The sequence below is a fragment of the Peromyscus maniculatus genome, chromosome 4, assembly GCF_049852395.1.
Source record: "Peromyscus maniculatus bairdii isolate BWxNUB_F1_BW_parent chromosome 4, HU_Pman_BW_mat_3.1, whole genome shotgun sequence".
NCBI lineage: Eukaryota > Metazoa > Chordata > Mammalia > Rodentia > Cricetidae > Peromyscus > Peromyscus maniculatus.
Window position 1 is genome coordinate 133,819,064 of NC_134855.1, and position 25,882 is coordinate 133,844,945.

The 25,882-nt window shown below is 42.6% G+C and overlaps 1 protein-coding gene across 13 annotated transcripts in view; it reads left to right on the forward strand.

Moving 5' to 3' along the window:
* The window catches only part of Cbfa2t2 (CBFA2/RUNX1 partner transcriptional co-repressor 2), a 103,170-nt gene that overhangs the window by 70,299 nt on the left and 6,989 nt on the right, over nucleotides 1-25,882 (forward strand). For 6 of the 13 annotated variants that reach the window (XM_076570941.1, XM_042276543.2, XM_076570932.1 and 3 more), the window contains 7 exons: nucleotides 2,401-2,490; nucleotides 6,852-7,033; nucleotides 8,113-8,366; nucleotides 12,423-12,508; nucleotides 15,136-15,331; nucleotides 20,969-21,037; nucleotides 23,499-23,689. In XM_076570941.1, coding sequence (XP_076427056.1) covers nucleotides 2,401-2,490; nucleotides 6,852-7,033; nucleotides 8,113-8,366; nucleotides 12,423-12,508; nucleotides 15,136-15,331; nucleotides 20,969-21,037; nucleotides 23,499-23,689 — 1,068 coding nt within the window. Of the gene's footprint in view, nucleotides 1-2,400; nucleotides 2,491-6,851; nucleotides 7,034-8,112; nucleotides 8,367-12,422; nucleotides 12,509-15,135; nucleotides 15,332-20,968; nucleotides 21,038-23,498; nucleotides 23,870-25,882 lie in introns of those variants that run through there. The other 7 variants (XM_076570938.1, XM_042276544.2, XM_076570939.1 and 4 more) reach the window with 3 other exon arrangements.

Sequence of the window (25,882 nt, forward strand, 5' to 3'; positions counted from 1 at the left end):
CTAGATTATGTTTCATGTAGCCCCAGCTAACTCACTGTGTAGCTGAAGACGACTTTCAGCTACTTACTTTTCTGCCTCCACCTTTCCAGTGCTGGGATTATAATCATGTAATACCATGCTCAGTTTAGGAAGTACAAGGGATCATATTCAGGTCTTCATATACACCAGACAAACACTGTACCAACAGAGCTACACACCAAACCTTTTCATGGTTCTACAGTGATGTAATAAATGTGATTTGTTTTGTTTTGTTTTGTTTTGTTTTGTTTTTAGAGTCAAGGTTTCTCTATGTAACAGTCCTGGCAGTCCTGAAACTTTGTAGACCAGGCTGGTCTAGAACTCACAGAGATCACCTCCCTCTGCCTCCCAAGTGTTGGGATTAAAGGCGTTATGGCAGTCTGAAAATGTTTTCCTAAAGGTTATGGCATATTCTGTTATCTGTGTATACAACATTTTGCTTATCCATTTGTCCTGTATGAGGAACACTAGCTTATTGCTTCTATCTTTTCAATTAGGGAAAGTTTTACATCATTGTACAAGTTTTGGCATCCATATTCTCAAATCAGCTAATAGTCTGCTCTTTCATGAAGGCCTGCCCCCCCTTTTTTTTTTCTATATATTTTTATTTCTTTTTAGTTTTGTTTATTTAGTGTATGCGTGGGTATGGATGTGTTCCAGGTTTATGACACCATCTTCTGGCCCCCACAGGTACCAAACACTCACATGTTACATGTGCATACATGCAGTCAAAACTCATACACATTAAACAAAAATAAATCTTTTTTGGTTTACACTGTATCAGTGTGAGTTTCATGAGATGTTAACAGTGAAGATTAGAGAAGCGGCCCATTGTGTGTGTAACCTTTCTTTCTTTCTTTCCTTCCTTCCTTCCTTCCTTCCTTCCTTCCTTCCTTCCTTCCTTCCTTCCTTCCTTCCTTCTTTCTTTCTTTCTATCTATCTATCTATTATTTATTTATTTATTTATTTATTTATTTATTTATTTATTTATTTATTTATTTATTTATTTATTTATTTATTATGTATACAGCATATATGACTGCAGGCCAGAAGAGGGCACCAGATCTCATTACAGATGGTTGTGAGCCACCATGTGGTTGCTGGGAATTGAACCCGGGTCCTCTGGAAGAGCAGTCAGTGCTCTTAACCTCTGAGCCATCTCTCCAGCCCCATGTGTAACCTTTCTAAGTTTTTTTTTTTTTTTTTTTGTAGCTTAAAAAAGTTACAAAGTTCTAATTAATATTATAATTTTATGTAAATGAGTGCTTTGCCTCCTTGTAGGCCTGTGTACCACATACTTGTCTGGTAACTTCAGAGGCTAGAGGAGGGCATTAGATTCCCTTAAGACTGGAGGTACAGCTGGTTGTGAGCCATCATGCAGGTACTGGGAATCGAACCAGTGTGTCTTAACTGCTTAGCCATCTCTCCGTCCCCTCTAATTTGTTTTTGCAACTTTGTTAGACTTATAATTTATCTCATAAAATTGTAAAGCTATGCATAGTTTTCTATGTCTATAATTCTAGCACTCAGTAAGCTGTTCCAGGCCAGCCTCAGTGCCATAGAGAGATCCTGTTCCCACCAAACAAAGTATGGGGGACTATCTCTGTCTCTGTGCTTTATCTTCTAAGTCCATTGTAGATGTTCCCTTGAGACTAAATCTCCTAGCATCCTACCCTTTGAATTTTCTGTCTCCCAAAAATAACCATTTCTGAGCCTCTAAAAAGAATTACCACGTGTAGTGCTAGATGTAGTGGTGCATGCCTTTAATTCTTACACTCTGGAGGCAGTCTGGAGGATGTAGTAGTGCATGCCTTTAATTCTTACACTCAGGAGGCAGTCAGGAGGATCTCTTGAGTTCAAGCCAGCCAAGACTACATAATGAGGCCCTGTCTCAAAAATCAAAAGAAACAGATTAAAAAAATGATGTTTATCTAATGTGAGTGTACACTTGTGCCGCTGTAAATGCATGCAAGTCAGAGGACAGCCAGAACTTTGGTCTGGTAGTAAGCACCTTTACCCACTTAGTCATAGTACTATTACAATACAAAAAACTTGGTAGTCTGCTTTCCTGCTGGACTGTATTCTCTAGAGATGGGAAAGACAACTAAACTAAACAAAAAGGAAATAGTTAGGCTTTTTGTGAATTAACGGTTGACTGAAGGCAGTCTGGTATGACAGCTCATTCCTCTGAGATCTAGTCTGCCCTATTTTGTCCAAACATGCGGCCTTGAGTCTGTGCTTCTGGCCTGAGTCATTTATTGTCTGCTACTAATCTGTATTATCACTTTGTCCATCCATAGCAAAACTTTAGATCATTCCTTTGGTCTTTACTTCTTGCTGCTGTGCCCAGTTTTGTATGTTGAACATTATTTGTCTTTTCAGAACTCAACAGTGACAATTGAAGAATTCCATTGCAAGCTCCAAGAGGCTACAAACTTTCCTCTTCGTCCATTTGTAATTCCGTTTCTCAAGGTAATTCAGAGGCATTCATTATAATTTATCATCAGCATTTCTCAGGATCTGCTGACCCCTGCTCCATGCTCTCAGAGCAGCTTGCTGCAGTGTCTTATCTTTGTTTTATCTGGTGCTAGTAAACAGTGTGTAAATTAGCCTCTTCCATGATGAGAACTGCAGTGTTTTGAATGATTTCTGTTCACAAACACTATAGGTAGCATACAGGAGCAAGTAAAGGAATAAGGAGAGAAGAAAGGACTGAAATGTGAAAGTTTGTGGAAGTGGAGGAAATACCACTAGATCTTTTGGGTGTGGTCTGAAGAGGAAAAGTATGTGTATCTGCAAGGAGACTCTCCAAAGAGAGGCTTGTGCAGTTGTTTCAGGAGGATGTGAGAAGGCAGTGGCTGTGTCTCCTCAAACCCCAGATAATACAGTCTAATTCATGTCCTCTAGAATTATTGTTTCTGGAACACACCTTTTGGGCACGCAGTTCTAAATTACCACGCTTACTTTCTTAAAAGTGTTTTCATTTTGAAGTAATTTCATGCTCACAGATAAGCTGTAAAAGGATACTGTCTCAAAACCAGTTTTCCAAACAGTATCATATCATAGTCGTTTCCTATTTTTCTTCTGAAATTAAAGAGAGCTGTAGATGTGATACATCTAAATTTCCAAATCAAGAATTTTCTTTTTTCTTAATACTAGGGACCCAACTTTGGGCTCCAAGCATGCCAAATAAGGGCTTTCTCAAGGCATGGTGTCCAGAGCCCGTTAGCACTCAGAAAACACTGGGTGTCTAATGTACAGACCTTACGTATGTTTAGCACTGTCCCACTAATGCTCTTCACAGCAAAATTCAGCCTTTATGTGTGTGCTTTAATAAATTGATGTATTCTTTAGTCATACAAAACAGTCTGGTAAAGGAAGTTAGGAGTGAGGGCCTTTCTCCCCAACATCATTCAAGACTAGAGATTGAGGAAAATTCTAAAATCTTCAACCTGTGGCTTACTAGATGATTGAACACAAATTCAGTCAGCTGACGACTAGGGTGAGATAGAGAGAGAGAACTAGAGAGAATGCTTGCCTATAAAGGATTTTGAAGGAGTCAGGTCTGAGATTGGCACCTGTGTTTGTCTATGACTCCCTGTGTCTCTATCTCTTCATTGTTCAGGACTTAGTCACATGGTATCACCCAGTTACAGCAGAGGATAGAAAATCTAGGCTAGAAGCTAGGAGAAAAGAGTTTGTTATTTATTTGGCTCACCAATTTCTGCCACGGATGCTATTTGAGGGCTGTTTCTTCTCCTTTTGCCTACTGGCCTTCTCTCATACAACTGAGGTAGGTACGGGGAGGAAATATCTTTGCATCCCAGTGGTCTAGCTAGTCTTTGTACCTTTGCTCTTACTTTTTCTACTCCGCTAATATATGTAGTATCTGAAAAGGGCTTGAGGGACAAGTAGTCCCTAATAAGGAGCATAAGGAAAAAATGTGGCATGGCACCAGAACCACAAATTCAGAATTCTTGTCTGCCCAGAACACAAATCCTGTAGCAAAAAGTAGTTCCTGATCTTGATGCCCTTAAAAGACTAGACCTTTTGTGTGAAGTACTTGCCACTATTAATGATGCTTTTGCTATCTCAGAAATGGAGAGATGCATTCTAAAAGACTTTTTTTTGTTTTGTCAATGTTTTGGGGACAGGGTTTCTCTGTGTAGCCCTGGCTGTCCTGGATCTCACTCTGTAGACCAGGCTGGCCTCTAACTCAGAGATCCACACGCCTCTGCCTCCTGAGTGTTGGGATCAAAGATGTGCTCCACTATGGCTCTGCTTCTCTGGTGAAGAACCATGTTTTTTGTTGAATGTGGGGAGCATGGTCCTGGGTCTATATTTAATCATAGTTCCACATTGTGTAGTATTAATCTGGATCAATTTCTCAAATTTTAATGAGTGTTACAGCTTGGAATAATTTTATTTTTAACCGTGTATATGAGTATCTGTGTGTATAACTACATGCGATTGTTGGGTACCTGTTGCGGCCAGAGGAGGGTGTTAGATCCTCTGGAGCTGGCTTTACTGCTAGTGTTGAGCCTCCTGATAATGGGTGCTGGAATTTAACTTGATCAAGAACAGTGCTTTTTAAGCGTGAGTGTCTTTCCAGCCCCAAGAGCTTCCTGGTTTAGACAGCATTCATTGATTGTAAAGGAGCTCCGCTTGTTTTGTTCTGGAACTGTCTCTCCTCAAAGCTTAAAGTCACTTGATGTATTTAAGTTAAGAATTGAGCTGGGTGCTGCCATAAACACAAAACCCATTCTAAGGTGGCTCTCTCCCAGAATCAATTCATGTCCAATATAACAGTTATTTTTACTTCTATCAGCTACTTTTAAGTTACATAGGTAATAGCTCAAAGGAAATGAAAGATTAGTTTGAACAACTAGTGTGAACAAATCTAGCACATGTGGTTTTGTAACGCTAAGAATGCTGTATACAGATGAACATTTGCAGTTGATTTAATGCTGAGGAATACCCACTTGAAATCCAATTAAATTAAATATTACCCCTTCTCCCTAAAAAAACCAAACATACTGTTACCTTCTCCCCCCCCCCCCTTTTTTTTGTTTTTTGTTTTTTGAGACAAGGTTTCTCTGTGTAGCTTTGTGCCTTTCCTAGAACTCATTCTGTATTCCAGGCTGGCCTTGAACTCACAGAGATCCGCCTGCCTCTGCCTCCCGAGTGCTAGAATTAAAGACGTGCGCCACCACCGCCCATTTTGTCTTTTCTTTATATCTGAATGTATAGACAATTATTCACCGAGACTCCTGAATCAGAAAACAATTTATGAGATTTGTGTTAAGAGAGCATAATTAGCTATGTTTTTCCTGTATTCACCAAAGGACTCATGTCACAAATGTAAAGATCTGACATGTGTTCTTTTTTAATTAAGTTTTTACAGTTGTAAGATTGAGATTCTAGAGCAGACTTTAGAAGTGTTTCATATTGTCAGATTCTCTAGTCTTAACTATGTTATTTGGAAAACAGCATGAGGTAGGTTGTTACGGCAGCTTTTTGGCTAGCATTTGAGGTTTCGTCAATTTATTTCTGCTTTAAACAGCCACTAATTATGGTGCCTGCTAAATTAACCCTCAGTGAGGGGGTGACTGCTTGCATGTATTAAAACTTTTCATTTGCTCATTTGTCCCTTGAGGTAAAGGTATTTGTTATAGGCTCTCTCTGAATTGTTTAAATTTGGGGGGAGGAGGAACTTTTTGATATATAGAAAAAGAATTAGAACTCTGAAGTTTAAAAGTATAGAGAATTTTTGTGGGTTTGTTTGTTACAGTTTATTTATTTTTATTTTATGTACATTGGTGTTTCGCCTGCATGTCAGATCTTGGAGTAATCGACAGTTGTGAGCTGCCACGTGGGTGCTGGGAATTGAACCTAGGTCTTAAGAAGATCAGTCAGTGCTCTTAACCACTGAGCCATCTCTTCAGCCCAATTTGTTTTGTTGTTTATGTACCAAAGTGTCCTCAGTGTGAGAAGGAAAAAGAGCAGAGCATCCTTTCCTGGTGACGTTACTCCCAGCACTCCTCTTCAGAACTGCGTTTCTGGAGGAATCCTGGTTTCTAGGATTCCAGAATCTCTCCAGATTCTAGAATCTTCTCCCCTGAGAGAAGGTTGAGTGCCACCATCAGAGTAGGGTTGTGATTCAGAAGAGAGAAACCAGGGCCTGTAATTCTCCTTTTTAGGCAATAGTAATTCTCTAACTGGCTAGTCGTCAAGAAAATGTGTATTCTGGGTGCTGGAGATGCAGTTTAGCAATGGAGTGTTTGCCGTGTCTGCATTTGGCCTTAGTCCTACTTCCCAGACTGAAAACCCTTGCTGGAAATGTCTGTGTCAGGATGGAGAGACAGCCCCGTCCGTGGTGGAGTGCTTGCCGCTCTTGTAGAGGGCCTGGGCCTGATGCTCAGCCCCAATAGTGCTGTGACTCACACCCCCTCGTAAGTCCAGCTCCAGCATCTGCAATCACATACTCAAACAGAAAAACAATTCAAAATAAAAGACATCTTAAAAGAAAAGAAGATGCATGTTTCTATGTTTTTAAATTCTGTGTTCGACAAACCTTTATTGTGCTCTGTATCAGGCCACAGAAGTAACTAAGATACAGTCCCTTTAAGAGGATTGTCCTCTTCCTGGGGGAAGAAACACACCAACCAGTGACTCAAATAAAAATGCCCCTTTACTGGTTTGATGATGTCGCTTTGCTAGTTAGTGTTAGAAGGAGAAAGCAAAGAGGGCCTTTGGTCTGTGCGAGCTCATTGAGATGCTAATCTCTGTAGGTAGGGCTCAGCAGATGGGAAAACTGCCTCTTTCTTTTCAAGGCCAACCTGCCCCTGCTGCAGCGAGAACTGCTGCACTGTGCCAGGGCTGCCAAGCAGACCCCATCCCAGTACTTGGCTCAGCACGAGCACCTTCTGCTCAACACCAGTATCGCATCTCCTGCTGACTCTTCTGAACTGCTTATGGAGGTTCATGGAAATGGGAAGAGGCCCAGTCCAGAAAGGTGAGCAGAGAAGAGATCTGTTCTGTTTTCCTGGAGTTGCTCTTTGCTTTAAAAGAATGAGAGTTTGGCTGTTGATTTGTAGACAGATAATGTCTTAGACTTTCCAAGATTAGTTTTCCTTTGTCGCAACACCTCTCTGGGTGCCTCACTGCACATTCCTGTTGAGGAGCTTTGCCTAGAGTTTAGACAGGGTCACTGCTCCAGAAATGGAACACCCAGTCCCTCGCTCTTTCTCATTCAGCCACCAGCAAAAAAGATGTCTTTTACCAGATGTGTGGGGCCTTCACATCTGGTAAGCAGCAGCACCACAGCCAGTGTTAGTCTGTCTGTTACTGTCGTCCTCTACCTCGAGATATCGCCGGCTCCACAAGTTGAATGAAGACTCAGCTCATGACAGGTCTCAGGTTGTGATTGTGAGTAATATAATCATGCCACAGCAATGCAGGAGTTGTTGAGGAAGCAGTATTATGAACAATAGAAAGCTTACTACAGTTGAAGCTGAGTGACTAAAACCCTGCCAAGTCACAGAGGCAGTTTTCTTCCCAGCTACTCACCTCTATAATGTCGAATTTGACCTTCAGCATTCCTAAACTTTGTCAAACCTTGTCGTATTCAGTTTCTCCTGTCCTGTGTCATAATTAGATGGTTCTGCTTACTGGACCTCTCTTCTTCACACTGGAATAAACAAACATTGACACGTTGTGTCTGGCCCCTGAAGACAGTTCAGTTCATGCCTCTTGTTAAACTGTTCCTGAGCTGGGTACAGGCACGCACACCAGAAGTCACAGCTACTGCAGAGGCCCTGAAGTCCAGTCTCTGGAGTTTGGCTGAAGAACAGTCTGGGAAACATACTGAGATATGGACTGCTGGGCTGGGAGTGTCGCAGTATGAAGCATGTGCTTAGCACATGGGCTGCAGCACCAGATAACCATGCTTCTTTGGAAAGGGCATAGTATCTGAAGGTTGGGTTTTCTGTGAGGTGAGTTGCTGGAAAGAAGCAGCTGTCCTGAGACTTGGTAGGGATGTTAACATGAGCTCTTCTTGACAGGCTCCTATAAGCACTTCTGATTCTTCTACAGGAGGGAAGAGAATAGTTTTGAAAGAGATACAGTTCCTCCTGAACCACCTGCCAAGAGAGTGTGTACTATCAGCCCTGCTCCCCGGCACAGTCCTGCCCTCACTGTGCCACTCATGAATCCTGGGGGCCAGTTCCATCCTACCCCACCACCTCTTCAGCACTATACTTTAGAAGACATTGCAACTTCTCACCTTTATCGGGAACCCAACAAGATGCTAGAACACCGAGAAGTTCGTGAGAGGCACCACAATCTTAGTAAGTGATCTCAGCTGCACAACAATGCTTTAATCTGGAGGAAATCTGTGGATTGTTTTCCTATTCAGGGATAAAGCCAAATAATATCATCCATTGCCTTTTTTCTGTTGATAAGATGATGTTATGCAGCTCGACTTAGTGGCCCGTGCCTGTAATTCTAGTACTATAGAGGCTGAGGCAGGGTGATCAGCTCAGGGTCATCCTCAGCTACGTAAGGAGTTTGAGGCTAGCCTGTGCCATAGACAAAAAATAAAGGGCTGGGCATGGTGGCACACATTTGTAATCTTAGCAGTCAGAAGAATCACCCCAAGTTTGAGGCTAGCGTGATTTACCATGAGGATTAGGGTTAGGGTTAGGCCAGTTAGAGGGGCTTTGGTGCCACATGTGTAACCTGATGGATATTTGTAGATGCAATTCTAAACGGTCTTATTAAATAAGAAACACAGAGCCAAATGCAGAGTTTAAAGCCCAAGAGGTCAGAGCAGTAGCGAAGCCTTTAGCTTACCACTCACTGCTGTCCTTCCCCTGAGAGAGAGACCTTTCTGTGTCCTGTCTTTTTATTGTCTTTCTGTTCTGCCTTCTCATTGGCTTTAAACCCCAACCACATGATTTCCTCGTCACTGCCTGTCTATACAGACCTCAAGGTCTCTATGGTTCGTACTGAGATTAAAGATTCGGATCACCGCTTGGCTGTGTCCTTGAACACACAAAGACTCTGCCTGCCATGTAATCGGATTAAGGGCATGTGCCTCCGGACTTCTGCTAAATGGCTTACTCTTAGCTCTGATCCCCAGGCAACTTTATTTATTAGCATACAAATAAAATCACATTTCAGCACAAATAAAATATCACCATAGATATTGCTTGGGCTCTTGAGCCTAAGAGTAATAACTTCTGAAATGAATGAAGATAACATTATTCTTTGCTCTTTTGTTAGGTTTGAAATACCTGAAGCATAGGCCTATGTAACTATTAAATTTAGGAATAAACACTCCCATTTAAAAAACCCAGCGAGATCCAGGACAGGCACAAACTACACAGAGGAACCCTGTCTTTAAAAAAAAAAAGAAGGAAAAAAAAATCACAGAGTCCTAATTTGAGATAAGTTTTGAAAACAGCTTTTTGTCCATTCTCTTTTGTAAATGAATATTTGGATTTTAATTCCTCAGCATCTGTCGGGCAGAAAAACAAAACAAAAGGCTGCCATCTTGTAGGGTTTCCTTTGCACTCCATTTGCTGGGGTACCTTGTGGAGAACACATTGACTTTCCCACTCTGAACTAGGCATACCCTCACTAGGGTCTCATGCTTCCTGCAGTTCTTACTGAGAGTGACGGCCGTGAGAGCATTGTCTCCATGCGTTTCCTGAGTCTCAGCTACTACTGCATCGTTTGATTCTGTCTTTCCAGAAGGTCAGAGCAACTGTACCCACTGTAACATAGCTACCAAGTGGCCTTGACCAGATTCAGTGCTGAACCGCCTGATGTTGAGGTTGGCTATGTCGGCAGCAGGTACTGAGACACACCGTCCTTGGTGTCCAGTTCTTACTCTCCCATGCCTTATTGTGTGTTAAAAACTAGGCTGGGGGTCAGCAAGATGGCTTAGTGAATAAAGGTACTTGCCATGTAAGCCTGGGGACTGGAGTTTGCTTCCTGGAGACAGTTAACTCCAGAAAGTTGTTCTCTGACTCCAGGTGTTATCATAATCATCATCATGCGCACACACAGACATAAACAATAATATTAAATTGTGTTTTTTTTTTTTTTTTGGTTTTTCGAGACAGGGTTTCTCTGCGTAGCTTTGCGCCTTTCCTGGAGCTAACTTGGTAGCCCAGGCTGGCCTCGAACTCACAGAGATCCACCTGGCTCTGCCTCCCAAGTGCTGGGATTAAAGGCGTGCGCCACCACCGCCCGGCCCTAAATTGTTTTTAAGAACGAGGCTTGCTATTGATTTTTTTTCTCTTCATATGTAACATGAATCTTAAAAGGTCTTATTAATAAAAACAAACCTGGGGCCAGTTATTGGGGTGAGAGACAGAACACGCCACAGCTAACCTTACCTCGACAACTTCTCAGCTGATCTTGTTTCCTCAACTGGAAGCTTCACCTGAATGGATCTCAGCTGAACTGCTGCTAGAATCCTAAAAGCTTAACCAGGCTCTAGTTCCTGGTCCTCATGCCTTATATACCTTTCTGCCTCCTGCCGTCACTTCCTGGGATTAAAAGCATGTGTCACCGTGTCTGGCTGTTTTCAGTGTGGCTTTGAACTCACAGAGATTCAGACAGATCTCTGCCTTCAGAATGCTGGGATTAAAGGCGTGTGTGCCACCATTTTCTGGCTTCTATATCTAGTGGCTGTTCTGTTCTCTGAACCCAGATAAGTTTGTTCATAATATATTGGGGAACAAAATATCACCACATTTGTACACAGTTTCTGCCCATTTAAAATAGAAGAATAGTGAAAGCTAGGTGTGGTGGTTTGAAAGAAAATGACCCCCAAAGGGATGGCACTGTTAGGAGGTGTGGCCTTGTTGGAGAAAGCGTGTCACTGTGGAGGTGGGCATTGAGGTCTCTTGCTCAAGATTCCCTCAGTGTGACTGTCAATTGACTTCCTGTGGCCTGCTTATCAAGATGTAGCCAACACCCAGTCTGCTTGCATGCCGCCATGTTCCCCACCATGATGCTAATGCACTGAACTTCTGAAACTGTAAGCGAGCCACCCCAATTAAATGTTTTCTTTATAAGAGTTGCTGTGGTCACGGTGTCTCTTCACAGCAATAAAAACCCTAAGACACTAGGTATAACTGTTTTTTGTTTGATTTTACTTATATTTCTCATAATTTAAAAAATGTATATTGACATCTGGAAGTGAACTTTGAAATTGTTGGTCACCTACCATGATGAACCCACCAGATTCATCAGAGATTCCTTTGTTTCCTTAGACCTGTACTATTATACTGGTCTGCATTCATCAAACCACCACATGCCCCTCCCCCTAACTGAATCAATACGTCCACTCCCCTTTACTCTCCTAGAATGAAATCTATGGACACTATAGCCTACCTTAGATCTGTAATTTTAGGATCTATAGTCAGTGCAATATACAAGACCATTACCATAGCAACTCTTATAAAAGAAAGCATTTAATTGGGGCTGGCTTACCGTTTCAGAGCTTTAGTCCATTATCAGCATGGCAAAAGCATGGCAGCACACAGGCAAACATGGTGCTGGAGAGGTCTGGATCTGAAGGCAGCAGGAAGAGCGAGCCACTGGGCCTGGCTTGAGCCTTTGAAACCTCAAATCCCACCCCCCAGGGCTGGAGAGATGGCTCAGAGGGCTGCTCTTCCAGAGGTCCTGAGTTCAGTTCCCAGCAACCACATGGTGGCTCACAAACATCTATAATGAGATCTGATGCCCTCTTTTGGCATGGAGGCAAAAACACTGTAAAATAAATAAATAAATAAATAAATAATCTTTAAAAACAAAAAAGCCCACCTCCAGCGATACGCCTCCTAGTCCTCTCGAACAGCGCCCCTCTGGTGACTTAAGCATCCGATTATGTGAGCCTGTGGGGCCGTTCTTACTCAGGCCACCATAGACAGCCAGCTCAACAGAGAATTTCTGACATTTTATTTTCCAGAATGTTGGCTATGAAATGCTAATGTGAACAAAGGAAAGGGACATAGCCCCTGACAACTTAGAAGATGTTTATGAATGATATGTACTTCCTTCCTGATAGAACCTGCTGTGATTGTTTTTACAATTGAGTCGTTCAGAGTTTGGGAGTCGTGCCCCAAAAGTGCTGCCAATGGAACTCGGGGCCTAGTGTATGCCAGTTAAGCATTCTATCACTGAGCTGTACTTCAGTCCCTGGAGTTATTTGATTTGAATACTAACTCTTTATTGCTTAGCATTAATGGTTGTGTCATTTTGTAGGTGTCACACCAGATATGTTAACTTACTCCCTTAGTAGTGTGCTCTAAGTTAACACAACTATGTACACTCGTTAGAATTCAGTTGCTCTGTATTCTTTAAATGTAATCCCTTGTTTCTAATAGGTCTGAATGGAGGCTATCAAGATGAGTTGGTAGACCACCGTTTGACAGAAAGGGAATGGGCTGATGAATGGAAACATCTTGACCATGTAAGAATCTCAGCATGTTTAATTTCCCTAAGTCCTTATTACTTATAAATCTTTAGAGTTTGTTTTGCTTTTTGTTATTTGTCTATTTGTGGGTTTGGTGTATATTTGTATGTACATGAATACTTGCATGCATGCACATTTGTGTACATGCCATAACTTGAATGTGGAGATTCAGAGGAACTATTTTGTCTTCTGGCTTGGCAGCAATTGCCATTTACATTCCTAATCATTTTGCCCACCCACTTTTGTTTTTCACTTTCCTATTCAGGCAGGTACCACTGCATCCAGCTCATTTAATTCTTAATGCTACTAGTAGTCCATGTGTGCTTGAAGTGGACCTTACTCCCCCCTCCCCCAGACAGGGTTTCTCTGTGTAGTTTTGGTGCCTGTCCTGGATCTCCCTCTGTAGACTAGGAGCTGGCTTCGAACTCACAGAGATCCGCCTGGCTCTGCCTCCCGAGTGCTGGGATTAAAGGCGTGCGGCGCCACCGCTGCTGCCGCCGCCTGCCCGAAGTGGACCTTACTTTTTAACAGAAGTTGGCTTATTCACCTCTTGCTGCAGAGTCACTCCTAAATCTTGGTGATAGGCTGATCTTCACCTCTCCAGTTCGTAAACCAAGTAGTCACGTAATAGATGGTTAAAGCAAAGGTTCCAACTTTGCTACTTAGTGCCGTTGTGAGCTGAGTAAACAAACTACCTACATCTGAACTTAGCCTTGATTTTTCTCTCCTTAAAAATAAGGTTCAGTGGAAGGACTGTGGGCAAAGGCACTTGCTGCTGAGCTTGAGAAACTGAGTTTGATTCCCAAGACGATCCACAGGATAGAGGGGAAGAACCAACTCTTACAAGTTGTCCTCTGACTTTACTCATGGGCCGTGGAATGTGCATGCAAACACACTCACACACTAAAATTGTGTAAGCTTTCTCCTTAAAAAATAAAGAAAGGAAGGAAGGAAGGAAGGAAGGAAGGAAGGAAGGAAGGAAGGAAGGAAGGAAGGAAGGAAGGAAGGGAGGGAGGGGTGGCAGTGGCACACCCCTTTAATCACAGCACTTGTGAGGCAGAGCCAGGCAGATCTCTGTGAGTTTGAGGAGAAACCCTGTCCCCAAAAAACAGAAAGGAAGGAAGGAAGGAAGGAAGGAAGGAAGGAAGGAAGGAAGGAAGGAAGGAAGGAAGGAAGAGAAAAAGAAAGAGAAAAAGAAAAGAAAAGAAAGACTGGTGTTATTTGTAATAATACATAGAGTATGGCACATGGAAAGTTAGACAAATCCAAATTAGAATTAGTTTGCTGATACAGACTCAGGTCCTCTTTCCCATCAGAGGAGAGCATCCCTTCTTTCTAAAAATAGGTACTACCTACTTTAAAATAGCACATTGTGGCTTACCTCAGATGTGAATGTCATTGTTACTATCATCGTCATCATTTGACCCTGGTCCCTTACCTAGGGGGTAGTGCATTCATGCATGCATGCATGCGTCTGTCATAGAGACAGCCCCAGATTGTATTATTATAAAAACATCTAGCTTTCTCTTATGATACTAGGTACTCTGGCTTGGTGAAAAGTTCCTGTACTCACTGAGCTGTTAGCTTACAGACCAGTAGTTTTCTTTTGTAAAAAATACTTATTTTGTGTATGTATGTTGTGGTGGTATGTTGTGCCACAATGAAAATGTGGCCGAGAACTACCTTCAGGAGTCAATTCTCTCCTTCCACCCTGTGAATTCCAGAGGGCAGCAAGTACTCCTTATCTCCTGAGCCATTTTGCTGTCCTGTATGAAGGTCTTTTTTTTTTTTTTAATTATTAGGTACTTTAATCTAGAAGTGACATAAGTATGTGGGTAGATGTGCACAGGTTATATGTAAATTCCACACATGTTATATAAGGGAATTGGAGTACTTGTGACTTTTTTAGTGTTCCCGGAGGGTTCTAGAACCAGTACCTCCATGGATAGGAAAAAATAGCTGTTTATATAAAATAACAAGGTGTAAGAGGGATTGTAGAGATGACTCAGTGGTTAAGAGCCCTTGCTGCTCTTGCCAAGGACCCAGATCTGCTTCTCAGCATCCACATGGCAGCCACAAGCATCAGTAACAACAGGAGATCCCATTCCCTCCTGTGATCCCCGAGGGCAGCACATAGGCGGACAAAACACTCATACACAGAAAATAAAGAAAGTAAGGAGCAACAAGGTATAAGAATGACTTTAAGGGCTGGAGAGATGGCTCAGAGGTTAAGAGCACTGACTGCTCTTCCAGAGGTCCTGAGTTCAATTCCCAGCAACCACGTAGTGGCTCACAACCATCTGTAATGAGATCTGGTGCCCTCTTCTGGCCTGCAGGCAGACATACAGGCAGACAAAATACTGTATACATAATAAACAAACAAACAAATAAATAAAAAGTGTTAAATTTTTAAAAAAGGATGACATTGAGATGTAAACTTTATTCCTAAAGTTGTAAAATCTGTGAGTCCACAGGGTTGGGGATTTAGTTCAGTGGAAGGCCCTGGTCCTCAGCCCTGTTGGGGAGGGGGCGGAATCTGTGAGTCTGTGATGTTTGTCCATCCTTGATCTTCATTGTTCCTTATTTAAATTTCTTACCTGTGCCTCACTTTCTCTCTGGCTCAGGCCCTGAACTGCATTATGGAAATGGTAGAGAAAACGAGGCGCTCCATGGCGGTTCTCAGGCGCTGTCAGGAGTCTGATCGTGAAGAACTCAACTATTGGAAAAGGCGATTTAATGAAAACACAGAGATGAGGAAAACTGGGACTGAGCTGGTCTCCAGACAGCACAGCCCCGGCAGCACAGATTCGCTCAGTAATGGTAAGGACAGAGAGAGGTAGCCTTTCACTCCACTTAAAACATCTAATCTGAGTTTATTATTTTTGTTCGTTCTGTAGCATTGTTTGATATGATTTTTAAAAATTTACTATGTAGCTTAGGCTGGCCTCAGTCCTCAATTTCCCAAGTGCTGGGATTAAAGGTGTGCACCACCATGCCTAACTACATTTTTTAGTTGTGTGTGTGTGTGTGTGTGTGTGTGTGTGTGTGTGTGTGTGTGTGTGTGTGTGTTTGTGTTTGTGTGTCATGTTTGTGGAGGGTGTTGGTTATTTCCTCCCACCATCTTAGTTCTAGGAAGTGAACTTAGTTCTCCACGCTTGGTAGCAAGCACTCTTAACCCACTGAGCTTTCTTGCTATCCTCTTTATTACTTTTTTTTAATTGGTGCATTGGGGTGATGTCAGAGGACAAGTTACAGTATTCAATATTCTTTATACACCATGTGGTTTCCAGGGATCAAACCATTCTCCTGACTCTTGCCCTCCACATTAGATGCAAGTTGCAGGCCCAGGTTCTTTTTTCACGTTCTGACCTGCTGACTATCAACCATGCTTCCCACATTTCCTTCTTTAGCTTTGACTGATTTGCTCAAGCTGCTCACAGACTCAGGGAAGCAAGTTTATCTGTTTACCAAGGACACACATGAAGAGATGCAAAGCAAAAGGTCTAGAGGAAGGAACACAGGACTGGACCTGCCACACTTGGAAACTGCTTTCTGAGTCCTGTGCCTTATGGCTATATCATTGCAGTTGAATTACAGTAGACTGGATGGGGAAATCAAGGAGGGCCTGTGTTCATCGGTGTTTTTTTTCTATTCTGCAGTATTCCCTCTCTAGGTGATAGAGCAAGACCCATCAGTATAATATTGTCAGACAAGGATACAATCAAACAGTTTTGTTATTGTTGGGTTTGTTGTGTTGTTTGTTTCCTGGGTTTGGTTTTTGAGATGTGTTCTCACTCTATAACCTAGGCTGACTGTTATCTGATACTTTGTTTGTGTTTTGACAAATAAAGCTTGCCTGGAGATCAGAGGGTGGAGCTAGACCATAGAGGCCAGGCAGTGGTGGTTTGTACCTTTAATTCCAGCACTTGGGAGGAGGAAGTAGGAAGAAGAGGAGTTTAAGACCACCCTGGGCTACATGAGATTGAACCAGTCTAAAAGAGAAGTAGAGCTGGGCGGTGGTGGCTCATGCCCTTGATCCCAGCACATGGGAGGTGGAGATAGGAATATAGGGTGGGTAGAGATAGGATCACTCCCATTCAGTCTGAGGATTTGTAGAGGTAAGAAGTTTCTAGGGGCTGTTCCTCTGCTTTTCTGATCTTTCAGCTTTCACCCTCGATATCTGACTCTGGGTTTTCATTGATTAAGACTAGTTAGGATCACAATTCAACTGACCCCAAACTTGCTTCGGCTCTGCCTCTGCTGAGATTACAGCATGAACAACCAGCCCTAGCAAATCCTCTGATTTTGTTATGGCTGGTCCCTATGTAGAAAGGTTGGTAGGAGGTAAGACAAGAGCAACAGTAGGAGAAACTCGGGCTTGTGTGGCCTCCAGTGGAGAAGGAGTGATTAGCCAGAAAAATGGTGACATCTAAACTTTGGTGACTAGGGTGTAGCTTAATGATGAGTACTTGCCTAGCTTGAGCAGTGACCTGGGTTCAGCCCAGCAGTACAAGAGATCAGTAAGGGAGGACAAAAAGAGTACCAGTTCGGGATGTCACTGTTATAACTAGCCCTATAGGTACTTTGATGGTTGCACTCACCATACTCCTTCTTGATGGTATTCACCCCGCTTTGCTTTCTTTCCTCAATTACCCTCCCCTTCCTGGTGGCTGCCTTCAAAAGATGAGCTTAGGCAAAGCTGGGTTGTTCATCTTGATGTAGCAGAGATGAGTAGCTCTTTTCCCAAGGATACATCCAGGAAGCCCAGAATGTTCCATCACTTTCTCCCCAAAGCTGAAAAGGTGCCCTATCCAAAGGCACAGCTGAATGACAGGCCATCTGTGATCACACTCTTTCTCCACCCACCCACTTAAAGTTCCCAAATGTTCATCAAAGAGAATGAATTTTTTCTTATGACAGTGCTAGCATTTTTCATAGAAGACAGCTGTTAGTCTCAAAAGGACTGGAAGAAAATTTTGAGGAGATGCCAGAATTAATAATGTGTGTCCTATCCTAAATAGCTAAGGGCTGACACTTTCTCTCTTCATTGACAGGCATGGCTCTTGAGCCAGCTATCAATTGGCACCATTTTATATGGGATAACTGGTATATCAGGAAACAAACAACTTACACTTGCGCACATACCTATGAAAAAACAAGTGAGGCTAATTCTCAGGTCCCCCTTACAAATATGAACCCTTAACAAATATTTCCTAAAGCAACTTAGAGATTCTTGACTGAGGATCGACATCCACAATCACATATATCCCTTCCCTGAGTGCATGTGTGCAGCTGGGGTGGCAGAGTGCAGGCTAAAAGCACTCACTAAAACACTGCTGTGAACTGTCACTGCTCTGTACAAATCACCCCAACTTGCAGAGCTAGCTGGGGATGACCATATTGTCTGATGTGCCTGGGACAGTTCTTATTATTTTTATGACCTGTCAGAGTCATGACTAACATCTCCCTTTCAAAATGAAGATAATTTGATAAATCCTAGTCATTGTACACATTAGTGCTGTATGGATTCCAGTGTCTCCTATTAAGATTCTAAGAACATTGCCAATTTGTCTGATTGCAGTTGTATCATTTGTCTGGGATACAGCTTAGTTGACAATGTTTACTTAACACGTACTAAGTCCTGGGTTTAGTCCCTAGCACCACAAAAAAAAATAGGTGTGGTCTTAGTGCACACCTGTAATTACAACATTTGGTAAGTTAATTGCTATTGTGAACTTCATAAAACCCTGTCTGAAAGGAAGGGGAGGGAGAGAAGGGAAAAAATGGTAGGGTAGGGGCTAGAGAGATAGCTCAGCAATTAAGAACACTAAATGACCTTCTAGAGGGCAGGACTTTAGATGGCTTACAACCACTTGTAACTTCAGCCTCAGGGAATTTCACTTAAGCAGGCACCTGCACTCATACAGACTCAACACTCATAGACATGTAGTTGGAATTTCTGATTGGGACCATTGGCTCCCCAGTAATGACATGAAGACTTATTATTAATTTTAAAAACTCTGCTATAGCTTAGGCTTGTCCCCTAGCTCTTATAACTTAACCCATTTCTATTCATCTGCGTGTTGCCATGTGATTTGTGGCTTTTACCTGTCCCGCTGCGCTGCATGTCTTGCACCCTCTCTGCCGGGCTGCTGACTCTGCCACCCTTCTTCCCAGTGTGCTCTCTGTCCAGAAGTCCCTGCTATACCTCCTGCCTAACTATTCACCAATTAGCTTTTTATTAAACCAGTCACAGTGATACATCTTCACATGGTGTAAAGGAATAGAATATTCCACAACATATACATAATGAAAATCTAATATAAATCTTTGTTTGTTTTGTTTTTTTATAAACAAGGTTTCTCTGTATGGCTTTGGCTGTCCTAGAACTCAGCCAGGCTGGGCTTGAACTCACAGAGATCCACTTGCCTCTGCTTCCTGAGCACTAGGATTAAAGGTGTGTGTCACCACTACCAGGCTAAATATAAGTCTTTTAAAGAAAAATAAAAATGACAGGCTAGGTTATGTGTGGCAGTACCTCTCCTAAATGAAAGAATTGGGCATATATACTCATACAGTATTTAAACATACTAAATAATGTGTTTCTAGATAATAGGGTTTATTTTTCTTTCAGTGTGTGTGTCAGTTTTAGAAGAAAAGCAGAATTCATAATGTGGACTAAACTGTTGCATTGGAATGTATTGGGCATTGTTTGCTTTAAGAAAGTCTTTTGCTGACATGGTGTACAACTTTTTTTTTTTTTTTTTTTTTTTTTTTCATTTTTTTTTTTAAGATTTATTTATTATGTATACAGAAGAGGGGTGCCAGATCTCATTACAGATGGTTGTGAGCCACCATGTGGGTGCTGGGAATTGAACTCAGGACCTCTGGAAGAGCAGTCGGTGCTCTTAACCTCTGAGCCATCTCTCCAGCCCCGTGGTGTACAACTTTAATCCCAGTACTCTGGAGGCAGCAGAGGACAGCCTAGTCTACGTAGAGAGTTCTAGGACACTCAGAGTTACATAGACCTTGTCTCAAAAACTTTTTTTTTAATTTTGTTTTTTGTTATTTTAAAAATCATAATGCGTTCGTGCTTATATGCCTGTCTGGTGTGTGTGGTGGGAGGGGGGTGCATGTGCCGTAGCCTGTGGAGGTCAATTTTTTTTCTTCTTCTAGACAGGGTTTCTCTGTGTAGCTTTGTGCCTGTCCTGGAACTCACTCTGTAGCCCAGGCTGGCCTTGAACTCATAAAGATCCTCCTGCCTCTGCCTTCCGAGTGCTGGGATTAAAGGCATGCACCACCACCACTGCCTGGCCCAAAGGACAATTTTTGAGAGTTGATTCTCCCCTCCTTTATTTGGGCTCCAGTGATCTAACTTGGTTCATCAAGCTTTCATGGCAGGCAGTTATTCATTGAGCCATCTCTCTTATCACCGTTTTTATGCATGTGACAGGGCCTCGTTGTATAGCACTGGTTGGCCTAGAACTTGTTATGTAGACCAAGTGATTTTTTTTTAAATGCTATTTTTGTTTGTTTTGATTTTGTGTAGCTCTAGCTAGTCTGGAACTTGTTATATAGCCCAGGCTGGCTTCAAACTCAAATTGATTTGCCTGCCTCTCCCTCCTTCATGCTGGGATTGAAAATGTGCACTACCATGCTCTGTTAAATGATGTTTAACAAGTAATTGCACTATGTAAAGGTCATATGTAACAGCACTCTGGAAGCTGAGGCAGGTGAATTTTAAATTTAAGGCCCTCCTGAGTTGTAGCGTACTGAAACTTTATCTCCCACCCCAAAAAAGCCCAGATCATATAATACAGAGCTACAAAACTCAAGGGCAGCCTGAATAACATATGGACATTTTGTCTAAAGTTAACAAAGGTTAGCCTGGGGCTTGATCCCTAGCCAAGATACACTGAATTCATGTATATAATATCCCAAGTTTTGTGTGACCTACTGGTAGAGCACTTATTTATCATGAACAAGGGCCTAGGTTTAATCCCCAACACCACAAAGAAAATTCATGCTTGCCTCTTAGATATAAAGTTCAGTATACTGTTTAATAATCTGAAGCTAGCTCTTTTGTTTTGTTTTGTTTTTCGAGATAGGGTTTCTCTGTGTAGCTTTGGAGCCTGCCCTGGAACTCACTCTGTACACCTGGCTGGCCTCAAACTCACAGAGATTCACCTGGCTCTACCTACCAAGTGCTGTGATTGAAGGCTAGCACCACCACCGCCCGGCTTCTTGAAGCTACTAGCTCTTACTCTGAATATGTTTTGCATTAAACAAGCATACATGTTGGATCTAGGTGGTAAATGAGAAGTCTGATAAAAAGAAATTTTGTGTCAGGGTTAGGGATTATTGTTAGAACATTTGCCTAGTCTACATAAGAATTTAAGTTTTGAATACTGGTTAAAGACAGCTTCTGACCCCTTGCTCTTTATCTCTCTTGTGTAGATTCTCAGCGGGAATTCACCAGTAGGCCAGGAACAGGATATGTACCTGTGGAGTTTTGGAAGAAAACAGGTGTGTATCTGTCTGCTTGTAGGCTGTCTGTACTCACTAGTTTATGCAAGCTGGGAACCCATATACTAGCGAAAGGTTGGTAACCAGCCTTTTGATTGTCCATAATGTCCTCCTTGTGGAATTATTGGCTTCTCCTATTCTCCCTCTGGCTGATCTGCACATCTCCTGGACTGAACTGCCTGCCTGATCCTTGGCTGGTCAGAAGTTTGGAATGGGTCCCTCTAGGCTTTTTCATGCCCTTCTGGTTTCCATTGAAGCATGAAGTTGAATTTATTTCTGCTTGGTCTCTTTGCTAGTATACTGTGTTCACACTACCACTACATTTGCTGGATTCTGATTTTCTTTTTAAGTTTTCTTGTGTTTGGGGTAGCACATTTTGGAGGCCAGAGGGCAACTTCAGTATCAGTCCTTCATCTACCTTGTTTTGAACCTGGCTCTTGTTTCCTGTTCGGAACACCAGGCTAGCTGGCCAGGATGCTTCTGGGAATTGTTTTTTGCTTAGGATCTCTCTGTGGGAATACTGGGATTGTTAGATGCATGCTTTCACATCTGGCTTTACGTGGGTTCTGCAGATCAAAATTCATGTCTAACGCTTGCAGCTCAGGCTCCACTGAGCATCTCCATAGATCTCGGCAAGAGCGGTGAGTGGTCATAACCGCTGAGCCGTCGTCTTCCCAGCTCCTTCCCCCTTGCCTGTCTCTGGCTTACCCAAGACTATTCAAGGGCTAAGCGATTTCAGCTCTGTGGTTAAGCTTGTGTTCACTGTCTTAGGTTTCACTAACACCACACAGTTACCAACAGTGAGTACATGCAGGTTCTTGAGTGTGGTGGCAGATCTCCTACTTCTGAACTATATTCTAGTACATACTGTATAGTTCTTTTTTTCTTTTTTAAGGCGTGGTTTCACTAAGTTAACAAGGCTGGCCTTAAAGTGAACATCATCCTTCCTTAGCTCCAAAAGTAGCTAAATTATAGGCATGTTAATTCATAATTTGATGCCAAAACAGATGTTATTTTTACCATGTAAAACAGTTTGGAAATACTTTTAGAAATGAGAAAAATAAATCTTTTTTGTTTGTTTTGTTTGGGTTTTGGTTTTTCAAGACAAGGTTTGGGTTTTGGTTTGGTTTTTCGAAACAGTGTTTCTCTTTATAACCCAGGCTATGCAGTGGGCATGTGTAGATGTTTGAAATAGGGAATTCTGGAGTCTTTGACCTGTGGGTGAGGACTTTCTTAAGGATGGATTAGTTTAGGAAGTTGTAACAGCATCTAGAACAGTTTAATGCTCCTTTGAGCCTGTACTCTATGAAAGAACCAAGCTGTTAGGGATCCCCTTAGGGTCTGGGTTGTGTTTGCTTGTAGACTCCAAAGAGATGTTTTACACTCACATTCTCTGGGCTAAATCTCATGTCAGTTGGAGTGTCTTCCCTTAAACAAACCAAGCAAGGTGACTCAGGAGGGAGGGATCTTGACCTGGCAGTCCAGATGTCCCCTTGTTTTTGCCTGGATGCCTCCAGGCACCTACCCACTCCTTTTGTATGCACATTTTATTGTGTGAAGCCAAGCTGATGTTTTCCTTTACCACACACCCAGACTACCCTGACTCCTCACCTCCTAGGTACCTTTTACAAATTAAGAGCCTCTTTTCTCAGCTGAGCCACACCCAGCTTCCCAGTTGCTTTCTTATTATCTCCTCGTATAGAACACCTATAGAAGTTCACATTTCCAGCCGGTTGGTGGTGGCACACACCTTTAATCCCGGCACACACCTTTAATCCCAGCACTCGGGAGGCAGAGGCAGAGGCAGGTGGATCTCTGTGAGTTCGAGGCCAGCCTGGTCTCCAAAGCGAGTTCCAGGAAAGGCGCAAAGCTACACAGAGAAACCCTGTCTTGAAAAACAAAACAAAAACAAAACAAAAAAAAAAGTTTATATTTCCTTTAGAAAATACAATATTCAAGATATATTTGGATCCTCTCTTGCACCTTGTAGAGTTGACCACCTTTCTCCTTGAAAGTCTAGTCTCTTTTGACATGTGAGATGGCACCTAAGCCACTGGGGTACTTGATCACATACAGGAAAGTAGATGATGGTGTCTACTCACTTGTGTATTCCCAGCCTTAACACAGCATCTACTTCTATGTGTACCTAGCAGTTGCAACACTGGGTGGCTCTTGTAAGAATATAATGTAAATGTGTGTTTCGTATTCACTCCTGCCCCTCTTATCTTCACTGTGTTTCCTTAGAAATACTGTGGTTAGCTAAGTGTGTTGGCACGTGCCTATAATCTCACTGCTCAGGAAGCAGAAGCAGGAGGATTGCCACAAGTTTGAGGCTAGCCTAGGATATATAGTGAGAACCTATTAAACCCTACTTCCTTGAACCCCCCCCCCCCCTCAATGTTGTAGGTTGGGAGGGAAAAAGATTTCTCTGCCAGTTGATTTTACTGTTGCTTTCTTCCAGAAGAAGCTGTGAATAAGGTGAAGATTCAGGCCATGTCAGAGGTGCAGAAGGCTGTAGCTGAGGCGGAGCAAAAAGCTTTTGAAGTGATTGCAACGGAGAGGGCTCGAATGGAACAAACCATAGCAGATGTCAAAAGGCAGGCTGCAGAAGATGCTTTCCTGGTCATCAATGAGCAAGAAGAGTCCACAGAGGTCAGAGCTAGGCTGGGCTATAGGCTGGGCTGGGAGGCTGAAGGGGAGCAAGCTCACTGCTTGTCACTGAGGTGCTGGGTAGGAAGAGTCCACTAGATGATGGGATGTTTAGCCAATACCAGGAGACTTTTTCCCTTGCTTTAAGATATACCAAAATAATAAATCACTCTTTTGAATTCATTATAGTCTATCACATACACACAGTATATTGCTTTAGCTTCCATGAAGGCAGATTTGTCCCAATTATAGCTGTGGTGGTTTCACGGTGTGTGGAAGGAGACCTAGCTATGTATGTATGTATACACCTTTTAATCCTCACAGTAATCTCATTAGGGAGATGTTGATTCTCAGTTACAGAAGTGGCAGAGAATGTAGATCGCCCAAATGCCCTATCCAGGGCTCAAGACTCAGTGATGCTTCAGTACAGTGAAAAATTGTAACTGGGCATGATGTCACACACCTAGCGTTTGGGAGACCGAGGCCAGAGGATTTAGAGTTCAAGGTTATCCTGGTACACATAAGGGAAGACAGGTCACAAAGAAGAAGAAGAAAAAAAAAAAAACAGAAAGGCAGAAACATTGTGACAGTCCCAGTCATACCCCACCTGCCGCCCATGCCCTGGTGCTGGGTATTAAATTGATGGGTATGGGCATGTTCGGCAAGTGTGCTACCTCTTTTATTGTTTTTATTTTGAGACATGGTCTCACTGAATTGATAAAGCTGCCTTTGAAGCCAGTATTCACCTGCCTCAGCCTCTAGAGGAGATGAGACTATGGATGCATACGTTCAGCCCTTGCACTAGCATATTTGAATTCAATGAAATTTTTCTGTGGTGTTTTTGTTGTTGTTGTTGTTGTTTGGTTTTTTGTTTTGTTTTGTTTTGTTTTGTTTTTGAGACAAGGTCTCTCTCTCTAGCCCTGACTGTTTTGGAACTTGCTATGTAGATTAGGCTAGCCTCAAACTCACAGAGATCTGCCTGCCTTCCAAGTGTTAGGATCAAGGATGTACACCACTCCCAGGTCGTAACTCTCATTTTAGTCTTCAGCCTTTTTTTTTTTTTTGTGTGTGTGTGTGTGTGTGTGTGTGTGTGTGTGTGTGGAAGGGTAGTAGATTTTTGAGACAGGACCTTTCTATATAGCCCAGTCTGGTCTGGTACTGTGTAATCCAGGTTGTTCTTGAACTAAAAGCAATCCTTCTGCACCAACTCTCATAAGTGCAGAGATTTACAGGTGTGCATCATCATGCCAACCTTCTCATTTTAGTCATTTTTTTTAGGCTTAAAACATAAGGAATAAGACTGTAGTAGCTATAATTTTAAGCAGCGAACTAAAAGTAGCCTACAGGTGAGATGCATGCCGGCTTGGATCCTGGCAGATTTGCATTTCAAAAGGAAGAACAGACATCTTAAGCCTTTGGTGAGTTTGCAATGGATCAGAAATGCTGATTCTCCCTGCAATTCATTAAGAAAATCCCGCAGGATACATAGTGGTTTCTCCATCTCATGAGATGCTGTGCCGCACAGGAGAAGCATGCTACTCCCACCTTCTCTTCACACTGACTTGTCATCATTTAGGAATCAGTTTTCTGTACAGAGTGTACAACTGCCCTGTCCTTTTGGCCTGGTAGCTTTTGGGACCGTAACCTGAGTTTACAGTGTGATGCTCTTCAGTGGTGTGTAAACTAGAGCAGGACCTGCTCTGCAGCATTGCCCTAGGCCTACCTGCTTTTCTGCCTGGGGTGGTTCTGTCTGTTTGTTTGTTTGTTTGTTTTTCCTGAGACAGGGGGTTTTTTGTGTGTGTGTGTGTGTGTGTAGCTTGGCTGTCCTGGAACTTGCTTTCTAGACCAGGTTGGCTTTTAACTCACAGAGGTCCACCTACCTCTGCCTCCTGAGTGCTGGGATCAAAGGCGTGCGCCACCACTACCCAGCACCTGCCTGAGATGGAGGGACAAAAAGAGTATCATCTTATCTCTCTAACAAAACATGTTTTGTCCCCAACTCCAATTTTTCTGGCAAATTAGCAATGGACCATGAAGTGGAGAACCCTTTCTCCTGTGGGCCAGGGCTGCCAGGAGTTCTAAGTTGGGATCCAAGGCTTTTGATAAGCCCCAGGTAATTCTGATAGAGCTTACCTGAGATACTGACATAACCATTGGCCTCTGCTTAACAAAAGAGATCCAAATCACAGTCCTGAC